The sequence below is a fragment of the Nomascus leucogenys genome, chromosome X (assembly GCF_006542625.1).
Source record: "Nomascus leucogenys isolate Asia chromosome X, Asia_NLE_v1, whole genome shotgun sequence".
In the NCBI taxonomy this organism is placed as follows: domain Eukaryota; kingdom Metazoa; phylum Chordata; class Mammalia; order Primates; family Hylobatidae; genus Nomascus; species Nomascus leucogenys.
Genome location: NC_044406.1, coordinates 64,144,037 through 64,157,052, shown reverse-complemented (window position 1 = coordinate 64,157,052; position 13,016 = coordinate 64,144,037). Strand labels below are relative to the sequence as shown.

The following is a 13,016-nucleotide window of genomic DNA, read 5'->3' as shown; positions in this document are numbered from 1 at the left end:
TGCTAGGTTTGCTTTCGCGCCTCAAACTGCAAAAGTTACAGCCACAGTAAAGGATAAATGCCTAGTTAAGAAGGAAAAGGCATTAAATCTGTGGGTGGAAGACAACAGAAACCTGTTCTGATTGACAGCAATCAGGCTCGGTACTATCTGTGGTTTTAGGCATCTGCTGGGAGTCTTAGAATCTATCCCACGGGAATAAGGTGGGGACTACTGTATTCCCGTCATCACTCTCATCTCTGCCTCCTCACTCCCATCAGGCCTCTGCCCACCCTCCACTGACTTTGCTGCAGCAAAGGTCTCTTTCCAATGGACAAATCAGAAGACACCTTTCAGCCTCCCTCTTTTTTACCCTCTCAGCAAGATTTCAAATTGTCGCCAGAACTCTTTCCACTCCCTGTGCCCACCTCTGAAGTATTGCTGTTCCCCATGATTCTTTCCTTGCCTCTCCCCTCTTCTTACTCTGTAGTAAGCTCCCCCCACCCCCAGCAACCATGGCAATCTTGTCCAATTCCTTGATTTTATGTTGCTGGTAACTCCTAAATCTATGACATGCATTGTGTCGTAGGCCCAACCTCTCTCCTAAACTAGGAGACCACTCTGTCATCAGCATCCTGACCCTCAACATGCTCCTAACTGAACTCCCCTCTCACACACGTACACCCTACCACCGAACCTTCTCCTCTGCTTATATCCTTCATCCCGTTCATACTCCTCCCACGCAGCCAGAAATCCTTGCCATTCCCCTCTTCCTTATTCCCCACATACAATTTGCTGTTTAACTCTATTGATGCTATCTTTGAAGTTTTTCTATCTTTCTATTCCTTCCACCCTCTCCTGGTTCAAGCCCTATTACCATTCCACAGGGCTACAGCAGCAGCCTTCTAACTGGTGTCCCTACTTGCATTCCTCTCCTCAAATTCCAATAGCTTCTCCACGCTGTAGCTGCTGAGCCCTCTAAAATGCACAGCTGATCTCTTCATTCCCTCATTTAAAAGCTTGCAGAAGGCTGAGCATGGTGGCTCATGCCTGTAATCCCAGCACTCTGGGAGGCTGAGGCAGGAGAATCACTTGAACCCAGGAGGTGGAAGCTGCAGTGAGTCGAGATCACGACACTGCACTCCAGCCTGGGCGACAGAGTGAGACTCCATCCCCCCAAAAAAAGCTTGCAGTATCTATCTCCCACAAGCTTCCACTCACTTATCCCACAAATATCTACCACCTACTAAGTGCACACACTGTTTTGGGAACTGGCAATGCAGCAGGGAACAAAACAATGTCCTGCCTTCATGGACCTTCTAGTCGGGGATAAAGCCAAATGCCTTAGCAGGGCCCATCATGAAATGCATGCCTGCCTCCCCAGCCTTGTGTCCTTCTTCTCCTTGTCCCGTGCCCCCTAGTCACATCTACTTCACTTCAATACCTGAAATGTGCCCCTTATGTTTCAGACTCTCTGCCTCCCTCCCATCCTCTATACCCACTTTGCAGACTCTACTCCACAGTCACTTTTTCTGGGTAGTGTATAGGCTACCATATCTAGTGCTGATCCTTGGAATGACCTGAGTTCAAATCTCCGCTCCACACATACCAGCTGCATGACTTCTGTCAAGTTATCCTACTGTCCTGTGCTTCAGATCCTCAGCTTCAAATGGAAACAATAATAGTACCTACTGTATGGGTTGGTTGTGATAATTAAGTTAGTCAATCTATTAAAAATGCTTAGACACTTTAGGTGCCTGACATATAATAAGCTTGTAATACGTGTAGTATTGCTAATATTATACCACTCATCACACTGCTCTATAATAATCCCTCCTATGAAACATGTCTTATTGTCTTTGTACCCCAATGACTAACCTAGCTGGGCACATAGTAGACACTTACTAAATGTTGAGGCAAGGATAAAAGGATTGGTAGATTCAGGTTCGTTGCTTGGTTTCCTCTAACCAAAAATAATTATGGAGGAATAACAGCAACCTTAGGGCTTCTTCTGAATATCTTTTTGACCAACTATCTAATTGTATGCTGCTTTCACTGTGTGAGCAAGACCTGGAGAGACATGAACAAGAAAAGAGCCTTGAGGTGGGCTGAACTGAACTCAAGCTTGGGCCGATCTGAACTCAAGCTGAGCTATTTACATTTCTTTCTTCATTGACTCTAGGGTTGAGAAGGGACCAACTACCCTAGAATAGCCACTACCTTTCACTTCCATCCCTCTGCCCTGTCTCATACTTTCCATTTGCCCCCTTTTCAGTACCATGTTCCCCCTCAAAAGTGCATAAACTTAAGCCCAGAAAGCAAAAGAAGTGCTGAGGGGGAAAGGGGAAGGGGTGGAGAGAGGTTAGCACCTCCCTCTTTCCTTCACTGAGATCAAAGCCAGCATTTTCCCTTGAAGGTCAGCTGGCCTCTTTCATGCCCTGCTCCACCTGTCTGGGAATGGAATTGCTGCTTGCCCATTTCCTTTCCTCTTCGGGTCTGGAGGGGCCTCAAGCTATTTCTAGTTCCAGCCAAATCCCTCCCCTCCAACATCTCTTTTGCCTTACGTGATCATATTTCCTTTCCACCTCGCCAGTAAGTAACAAGTGGCAGGACCACAGGACAGAAAAATATGAGAGAAGTCAGTTTCTCCACAGGCTAGTCAGTTTCTCCTAGGCAAAGCTAATGGCTTAAGCAAGCGGGGAGGGACACTGAGGCTGCTGGGCTTGGTCTGGCAGGAAGAACAGACTTGTCTTTCTACATCTCAGCCCTAAGCGCTTCACCTGACATCCTTCAGGGTGTGGATGAGGCTTGGTTAGGCAAGGGCCTCTTGCCCCAGGAGAAGGGAATTCACATTTATTGAAGTCCTAGTATGTGCTGGGCCCTGTGCTAGGCCCTTTTATAGATATTATCTCATTGGCTCCTAACAGCCCAACCAGGTCAGCGTTTGTCATCATCAGGTGGAAATGATGAAACAGAGATTAAAAAGCTTACCTGATGACAGGTACACTAAAATCTCAGAATTCACCACTATGTAAATTCATCCATGTAACCAAAAACTACTTGTACCCCCAAAAGCTATTGACATTTAATTTTTTTTTTAAATGAAGCTTACCTGAGACACACAAGCTAAATCCAGGCACCAAAATCTAGCTCCCCCAACTCTAAAGTCAGTGCCCTTTCCACTTCATCATGCTGCCCCGAGAGTCTAGAAAAACTGTTAATGCTATGAATTGATTCTTTGAATTATTTCACACAATTAGCTATATGGCTAGCTGAATCCTTGGTGAGTTAATTTAATTCAACATACATTTAAGGGAAACCTGTGATGACTTGAGTTGGACACTACAGGGTATGCAAACAGAACATGACGTAAGTTTCTACCTTTGCAGGCCAGCCAGCTGCCATGTAGAACTGGCTCACAACACAAGGACTTTCTTAAACAATCTGAGTCCCCTAACCTAAGAGTAGTGCAAATAAGCAGGACCTGGGAATAACATTTGATTGGCAAAGGTGGGGAGAACTTGAGGAACCCAGACTTTGCTATTATTACCTGCAGCCAGCCTGCTTCAGCAAAGAATGGGTTATGTATGACTGTGCCTACCATGTGGCTCAGTTAGTTAAAGCCAGGTGCTAATGAAACCAGGACAAGAGGATTAATCCCAGTAGAATTGAGTTCTGTCACATAGCAGCCAGTCTTGGTCCCAGCTGACCATCTTGCAACCATATGCTCTTGGTCAAAGAGGGAGCTAAAGTAGGAGAGTGAGGGTAAGTGCATAATAGGCACACATAAGTGAGGACGTGTTGTTCCAAACACTCAGCCCTAATCAAGCAGCTCATGACATGTGTCACTGACAGAGAATCAGCAGTGTCATCTTTGCACCTGGAGGCAGAACATTCCCTCCTCCTATACCTCAGCTAGGTACCCTGCCCCTGATTTTTATAGCACGTTGATGCCAGGGCTTCAGGTCTCCAAGAGGAGCTTCTTCATTGCAGCTGCCTTTCTTCTGTTGCACTATCTAAGCCTGTCTTTCCATACCCATGAAATGAGTGTACCACTCTGGGGAAGAGGCTGCCTAAGGAGAGAGTGTCACACCTGTTTAAAGCTTTCTGTTCCACAGCCAAGCCCACAAGGTCCTCAAACTTGGACTGAGGGGCCCTCCTTGGCTAAAAATACAAGCCTCTCAAGTTCCTTCAACCATGATACAGGGGAAAGGGGGTAATGGTTCTGGATATGTCCCCCAGGTAACCTCTCTTGTCTGTTCCACATATGAGTTTGGTAAAGCCAATCTCTACTCAAAGCCTTTTCTATCTCTGGAACTCGGGGCTTCAGGTATCAGAGAGTAATAACTCCAGCAGGAAGGACCTAAGCCCCTCTCTCTTTCTAGATCAGTCCACACCCACATATACACACACAAAGGGCATTATAAGCATTGGCACAGTCTTGGGCATTTTTCTTTTAATTAAATGTGTAGAGTTTTCTGTCATGGATATGCAAAACCATCTCCCAATCAAGTTACTTCCATGGAATCTACAAAGACACTGTTACAATCCCTAGAGATTGTTCCACAACATCTCCCACGGTGCCAGATGTACATCCAGACTCTTAACAAGGATAATTTGGTGACAATGGCAATAACTCTGGATTATTTTTAAGAAGCTCTTTGAATGGCATCAAAGTCATGATGTATATCAAGATCCTTTTTTCATGCCCTCTGTACCATTTTGTTTTCATGGAATTTGAATTTCCCTGGTTTACTTACCACCTAACAATATCACTATTGAAAGCACATAATGTTAAGGACCATATGCTCTCCCTCTGGAGAGTGTGCACAAATACTATTTCTGTTAAAAACTAAACAGAAATAGTAGCTTTGCATATTTCCCATTCAAAGACTTTTCCCAATTCAATGATTCCCTTTGTCGTGGAGTGTTTTTCCCCAAGTCAGCCCTACCAGAGAAGCTGAATCAGATATTGTGACTTCCCAGTGGTCACAAGGAGTCATCTACCAAGCTAGAAATAGAATCCACAAACATTTATTTTGATTCTTTGAATTAAAAAACAAATAAACTCTACCATAGAGAAAGAAAAAATTAAAGTAGAGAAACTAGACTTCTTTGCCATTCCTGGGCCAGGGAATTCAAGGTAACCAAAACTAACAAGCAGCTGCCATGATCTGTGGGGACCAAGGAAATGAATAAGACACAGGTGCTGCCTGCCTTCAGGGAGCTGACAGTCCAGTGTGGGGCGATTGGGTCACTGCTGAAAAATCTCTACCCAATGCAGAATATGCCTGTGAACACCTAGAGGACCCCAGAGGAGGTCTCATCCATCTTTACAGTCCCTCTGCAACCAGCACAATGACCTGCATGTGATGGGCAGGCAAGCGCTGTGTATTTAAGGGCCCTGAAAGAAGTACCAACAGAATGCTCTTGGGGTTGGTGGAGAAGGAGGGACAGCTTTGTGAAGGAGGTGACATTTGAGCTGCGCCTGGAAGGATGGGGAGGTTTTTCACAGGCAGCAGGGACTGGGGGAGGGCCTTTGCAGGCCCCAGGAAAGAGCAATGGCAAAGATCCTGAGGAAAGAGAAAGCATGGTGTGATTTGGAAGAGCACCAAGCAGTCTAGTGTGGCCAGAGGACAAGGAAGCAGTAAGAGCTGAAGTTGGAGAGAAAAGTTGAGACCTAAACAGAGAGACCGTTGGACAGCAAGCTAAATAATTTCACAGGGGAATATCATTGAAGGTCTGAGCAAGGGGAGTAGTGATACCACCAAGGCAGGGCTTCCTGCTGCATCATCCTGTTCTGCCCAAGGAGGCCTCCCTTGCCTTGTCGGTAGTATGAGTTTCTTTTGATTGTTTGTATGTGGTTGGTTTGGAGGTTTTATGTGGCTTAATTTGTTTTTTGGCCTTTCCCTTTTCCTTACAGTTTTTCACAGCATATGGTCCTGATTATGTGCTGGAAATCACGCCAAGCTGCCGGCCAGACCGCAATGAGCCCCACCGAATCCAACAAATCCTCAACTACATCAAAGGTGAGCACCACCCCTCGAGGCCTGCCCTCCTTGTTCCACCCAGTTTGTGGTGGCCCATCAGTGGGGGCTTCCTTAAATACCATTTGCCTTTTGGTAGCTAATCATTTCACTGACTTGGAAGGGAAACCTCTTCTTGGCCTGACAGCTTGTAGCTGGAATTCTACACTGGCCACTCTGGTTGGGATTGTCATTTGGCTGGCTAATGTCACCTCAGAAGGACAAAGAGTTCAGCTTTTGGCACTGCCAGGGGAAAATCAGCTCTAAAGTGTTCCCTGAGACCCTTTTTCTTTCAAAAGGCCAATAGTAAAGCACTCTTTAAGATGAGAAAAGTTGGCCGGGCACCGTGGCTTACGCCTGTAATCCCAGCACTTTGGGTGGCTGAGGCGGGAGGATTGCTTGAGCCCAGGAGTTCAAAACCAACCTGAGCAACACAGTGAGATTCCATCTCTACAAAAAATTTAAAAATTAGCCAGGCATAGTGGCATGTGCCTGTGGTCCCAAATACTTGAGAGGCTGAGGCAGGAGGATCCCTTGAGCCCAAGAGGTCGAGGCTGCAGTGAGCCATGTTCACACCGTTGCATTCCAGCCTGGGTGAGACCCTGTCCCAAAAAAAAAAAAAAAAAAAGAGGAAAATTCAAGTCAATTCAGACTTAGCAGGGGTGGGGAGGGGGCTCACAGGCATTCTCTTCCAGTATGTTTGAGTCCTTGATCCAGTAGAGCCTTGAAAGAATGTGGAACTACAGTGAGTAGTCACGGATTCTGATGCCCTGGGAGTGGGTTCCCTGGACTCAGCCAGAGTGCTGCAGATGGGCTGCTGGCCTAGCCTCCTTCCTGGCCTAGCCTCCTTCCCTTCCCCAAGGCTGGCCTGGAATCATTCTGGCCTCGGGGTGGAGGGGAAGTGGCAGCCATCAGGGCATTGCCCTCCTGATCCCACTGTCCACTGGCTGTTTGGGGTCACTGTCCTCAGCATTCTAGTAGCGCCCCCTCTGAACTCCAGCTTCTTCTTCACAACTCACTTTATCCACCATTCGCATTACGTATTTTTGGCACCCATTTTCCTGTTTAATTAAATGTACATATACGTATGTGTATTTTTTAGATCCTAATTATTTGCCAGAGTTAAGAGGCCAAGGGTATCTTTTTGCCCATCCTGGACAGGGAAATTCCCATGTTTATTCATAAAATGACCAAGATAGCACCAGTTCTCCTACCTTTGAGTCCCTCGCTGGAATAGAATCCAACACAAAAAGGAGGCCTGTTCTATGCTGGAGTTAGTCTGAGGAAACACTACACTCCGAGAGTCTTTGCCGCGAGTTACATTAATGCCCTTATCCACTAGCAGAGCCCAGTAAATGACATCAGCAAAGTCTTCATGTCCTGAGCTCATTTAGCCAGAGAAAAGTTTTTAAGCTAAGAAGTCATAGACTCTCAAGGTTATTCTCACAGCATTGCTGATTGTCCCCTCTGAGGCGTCCCCTAGCCCTCAGCCTTCTTGCAACCCTATAGTTTCAAGCTAACTCCCTGTCACCTCTCAGTGGCTACTGACCCCACAAGTCCTTGCTTCCTAACCAAATCCTCCTCCCTTATCCAACTTTTAAGGCCTTCAAAATCCTTCCACTCCTGGCCCTTCTCCAGTTCTTCTCACTGTGTTGCAGCCTTGATGAACACTAGCCATCCAGCCCTAGTTTTCCCTGCTCCCCTCAAACCTGGTACGCATGTCCTGTGTTCCTCAGAACTGATCCTGGACCAGCTTCTCTTACCCTTCTTCCTTCAACTCTGCCATTTTCCCCCATCCAGGCTGTAAATCCTGGTAGAGCACAGACAAAGCAATAGAAACAGGGAAACCAAGCAAGCCTTGCAGCTACTCGCTCACACCTCCATATGTGCAGATATGTGTATGCCCTTTCTTCCCTGCACACATACCCAGGGACATAGCTCCAGAGAGTGGTGGCATCTTGCTATTGAGGAAATGGAAATGACAAGTGAGAGAAGACATAAGGAAGGTAATGCAAAGGGAAGAGAACGAGGAAAGGTAAGAACCCTAAAAGAGCAGAAAATCAAAAAGAGATTTGAGATAAAAGGCTAGGATGAGGGTTGGTGAAAAAAATAATAGATCTCGAAGGACATGAAAATTACATGGAAGTCAAGCTTTTTAAAGATCCTAACAGGTTAAAGCAATATTCTGATTGTAACACAATGAAATCAAACTGGAAGGAAACATATGGACCAGGAATTGGGTCCTACAAAAGCAACTACATGCATGCAAATCAGGACAACATGGCTTAGCAGCATTTTGCTAAAAGAGAATTAGGGATTTGAATCAACTCAGAGCTCAGTATGAGTCACCAGGGCAAGGTGGCCTCCAGAGATGCTAACGCAGTATCGACCTCATTTTAAAGGGCTCTAGACAAATAGGAGCATGTTCCTGGAGGTCAGTCAGGCTGGGGAGAGGACTGGAGCCCAGGCTCCAAGAGGTCTGGTTGGAGGTGCTGGGAGCTTTTGGAGAAGACTCGGGGATGTGGTCTCTACTTCATATATCTGTCATAGAGCAAAGGGCATAGACAGGGTCTATGTGGCCACAAGGCATAGAGCTGGACCCATGGATGGATATTTTAAAAAGGCAGATTTTCATTCAATAGAAGGAAGACGTTTTCTAACAATTAGAACTATCCAAAGTGGAACAGACTGCCTAGAAAGGCATGAGGTCTCTGTCACTGGAGATACACAAATAGAAGCTAGACAATCCCTAGGCTGTCATATTGTAGAAGGACCCCTGCCTTGGGGGAGGGTGATTGGACTAAATTGCTGTTAAGGCCCCTTCCAACCCTAAGATTCTAGGATGCTGTACATTACAATGAGAAAATAGAAAAAGAAAGAATATGGTGAGAGTGCAGGGGTTGGCAGATGAGTCACAGTTGTTGGGTGTAGGGAGTTGATGCCGTGTATAGGAAAGAATTGAGGCAGAGAAGAAGAGAAACTACATGGCTAAGAGTGGGTGAGGAGGAGCCAGAGAGGGTAGACAGCAAATGGAGTGGCTATAGAATACTAGGAATGTTCAGACTTTCCATTTAGCCATCCCTTTCATATTGACAAAGTGTTGTTTTCTAGCCATGCAAATTTAGCAGAACACACAAGCTCAGAACTAAAGAGAAAATCAGCTAAACCTTTAAGAAACAAGGCTAGAAAGAAGTCCAAATGTTGCTAAAAATGGCCAGGCTAACCTGCTATACTGATACTGTGCCCCTCCAGCATGGTGACGCATGCTGCCATCAGATAGTGCGTTGCCATGACAATGGTCAGCGTGGAAAGGCTGCTGAATTTTCTGAATTCTGAAAAATTTTCCTGAACCTGTCTACCAGACCGTTATTTGTTCTTGCTTATAAAAACCTCAGTGAAGCTGGTCATTTCTCACTGTACCTCCCCTCCACCTCCCCTCACCCCATGAAAAGCAAAGAGTAGGATGTGACACAGATTGCTTTGGAGAGGTAAGATGGCAATGAGGGAATGAATGGATTCAGCTCCACTCTATGTGTGGGAGTTCAGCCAGCATATCTGGCTTTTTCTCTTTCTTGCCACATCCCTTAGAGGCACAAAAGATGAGACTGTAGCCTATTGGAAATCAAACCTGAGAAGATTCATCTTACAGAGATGCGTTCCGCATGCCACAGGATGACTGAAGGGACAGGCAAATTTAGACCTCAGCTTATCCCATCTTTACTGCCCATTAGTCTTTCTGAGACGAAAAAGACCCACAAAACCATGGAGAGTCCATTCAAGCTCTTAGCTTCACACAGAGAAAAGCTCCTCTCGTGCCAATGAGCTATCTTGAAGGCATGTGTCATTGTTCATAAGAAAGTACAGGTTAGAGAGCGGATGGCTTAGTCCAGCTCATGACTACTATTGTAAAATCATCCTTGCACCATCTTCATATACTTAAAGCTGGTTGCCTTTCCTCTGGTGAATGTACTCCAGAGGAATTGGCTCACGGTGAACCTTCCAGAGTTGGAATAATGCTGATATGATTAATCCCCAGGGAGGGCTAGCTCCTCAAGCCTGGCTAGCTCTGCATGGGGAAATGCAGATATAGGTAGGAGGCTTTCTGGTCTCTGGTACTGATGACATTCGAATCAAACGGAGGTCCCTAGGAGACTCAGAGCTCCACATTGCAGCCCAGGCCCAATCCTCTTGGGGAGCAGGAGTGGGGGAGTTGTGCATTTGTGAGAATGTGTTACAGTTGTGACTGGAGGTTTCAACACTTGCTCTGTGTTCCCAGAACTATTCCCCAGGTTTGACTGGGAGAGAAAAAGAAACAAACAAGGTCAGGAAGTAAGGAGGAGGAGGAGGGAAGGGGGAGGCAGAAGACACAAGGGAAGAAAAAGGCCTTGCATGCATCTGCCCTTTCTTCCCCTTATTGAAGGAGCCTTAGGATGGCAACCTAACAAACTGATATGGGTGTGGACAGAAACAACGCAGATGAAATAATAAGAAGAATAGCTACTATTTATCTTACAGATAAGGAAACTGAGGCTCAGGGAGGATAGGTGACTTGGCCAAGATTGCCTTTATTCATTCAGCAGGTGGTAATTACTGAGCACCTACTGTGTGCCACACACTGTGCTAATAAGCAGCGGAGTGGATATTGGAACCCAGGCCTGGAGTGGAGCTTCAGAGTCGGGCTGTTTGACCTTTATTTCCCTCCTCTCCTTGGCAGCATTGCTCTGTCAAATCTACTCATCATCCCGTCTGCTCTTTCCAGTCGCCCCTAGTAAACCCTCCTACCTCACACTACATGCCCAGCTCCTTCCATGTGGCTAATCCTAAACACGAAACTCCCTGGAAATGGGAAGAAGACAGCCTTGGGCAACCTTCGAAATTCTGGCCCCCGACATGTACTTTGTAGCCCTCCCTAGGCCCCGCCCCTCCCCCACCATACTGTAATCTGAAGCTTCTAGCTCCCTTTTGAGATGAGTAGAGAAGGAAAAGAGATGGACAGAAGGTAGAAGAAGCCAGCTCACCCAGCTCCTGCTGCCCGAAATGTGCTGTAGCCACCAGACCCAGTCTGCCATTTGCAGTTCCACAGCCCCAATCCGAGGCCCTTTGCACATCTACTGGTAATATTCTTAGGAGAACCATTGTGCTGGGTATAAGCAGCACTTCCTCTGGCAGCCTGACATCTGGGATTGGCATCCTTCTAGGGGCTAGCAATTGGAGCTCAGGATTGCGCATATTCAAGGCCTGCTGGAGCCCCAGGCTTGAAGCAGTGCTCCTGCATGGTGGGACTCTATACCATGGAAACTTGGCTTCCTTCCACACTGTCTCTTGCTTCTTCAGAAGCCATGAGGATAACTTGAAAGGTAGGGTTGGTCCCAAGGATAAACTGACCATTTGCTTTAGGGCTTCTTGGAGGGACTTCAGAGCAGAGTTTTGGAGGATACCTGAGCCAATTTGCATGACTTCAGGTGAAAATCTCTGTGATGTCCATCCTTTATCTCTCTTTCCTGTCCCCTGCTGGCTCTTTATTCCTCTTCATCTCCCTGTGGTCCTTTCCAGGAGCCTACCGCCCGCTTGGGCTTCCTCATCAAGCAAGTTCCTCTCTTTCTTGTTTCACTAAAGAGTATAAGAGATGGAAAGGCTTCTTGTCCTCATTGTTATTGTTGTTGTTGTTAAACAGAAAAATGAGTTATAAAAATGTCATGCTAAAAATTTTAAAAATTCTGGACCGGGCGCCATGGCTCGAGCTTGTAATCCAGCACTTTGGGAGACTGCGGCAGGTGGATTGCTTGAGCCCAGTAGTTCAAGACCAGCCTGGACAACATGGCGAAACCCCGTCTCTACAAAAAAATACAAAAATTAGCCGGACGTGGTTATATGTACCTGTAGTACCAGCTACATTGGAAGCTGAGGTGGGAGGATTGCTTAACCCCAGGGAGATTGAGGCTGCAGTGAGCTGTGACTGTGCCACTGCACTCCAGCCTAGGTAACAGAGCCAGACCCTATCTACAAAAAAAAATTTTTTTAATCCTAAAATAAAGATGGAGACTGCTCCCCAAAGTTACGGTAACTTAGACAGCAGCTTTTAAGAAACCATGAAAACCCTTGGCATATTACTCATGAAGACTTGGAATTTCTACCTAAATCTGTGAAGTGGGAACTACTGATATTGACAGGGTACAGCACAACACCCTGTGCTGGGTACTTCACATACATGATCTCTTTTAACCTCACAATTTCCTTATGAGGTAGGAGACTGGCACCTGAAGACCTTGTGTAACATGCCCTAATCACGCAGGAAGTAAGTGGTAAATTCAAGATTTGAACCCAGACCTGGTGGCCCTCTTCTCCGTGGCAGCATTGCCCTGTGACATCTACTCATCATCTCTCCCCTCTGCTTTTTTCCAGTCGCTAGTAAACCTTTCCCCTAGTAAACCCTTTCCCCCTGCTCAGGTTCCCAAAGTGAGCTTCAGAAGCAGTTTAATTCTAAGAGATATGATTGTGTCTCCACTTTAAAGCCCAGCTCAAGCAATCAACACATATCTTTTTGAACCCCACCCCCCTCATGTTGGTGCCGTTGGGAGATATACGAGGTGTTTAAGACATGATCCCTCCTCCTGATAAATAGTTGAGAAATCTAGGTTAGGAGACAAAACTAAGCCCCTTGGACAGATCAGAATATAATAAGGTCTGACACTATATATAGAAGAGACTGGGCAGTAAGACTTTAGGGAGACTGCTTTCAGAAGGCTGGGAGGATTTGAATAGATCAGAGTAGGGATGCACTTGTAAGTGAGGGAGATCCAGAAGGGTGGGGATGGGCGGCCAATTGCAGGCTCCCTTGAATTTCAGGCTGACTAGTTCATATCCACAGTAAAGTGGAAGTCATTCTAGGTTCTGAAATTAGAGCACCACATGATACAGTGATATTTGGGATGGATGGTGATGGTAGTGCAAGACTGAGACTGCAAGGTCCTGGACTAGAATAGTGGTGGTAAAATAGAAGAAATGACCGAGAGC

The 13,016-nt window shown here is 46.2% G+C and overlaps 1 protein-coding gene across 1 annotated transcript in view; it reads left to right on the top strand.

Annotated features, from left to right (window-relative positions):
- HDAC8 (histone deacetylase 8) overlaps nucleotides 1-13,016 on the top strand; it is a 241,477-nt gene that overhangs the window by 213,348 nt on the left and 15,113 nt on the right. Inside the window, exon 10 of the mRNA XM_030807076.1 lies at nucleotides 5,900-6,005. Coding sequence (XP_030662936.1) covers nucleotides 5,900-6,005 — 106 coding nt within the window. The remainder of the gene's footprint in view (nucleotides 1-5,899; nucleotides 6,006-13,016) is intronic.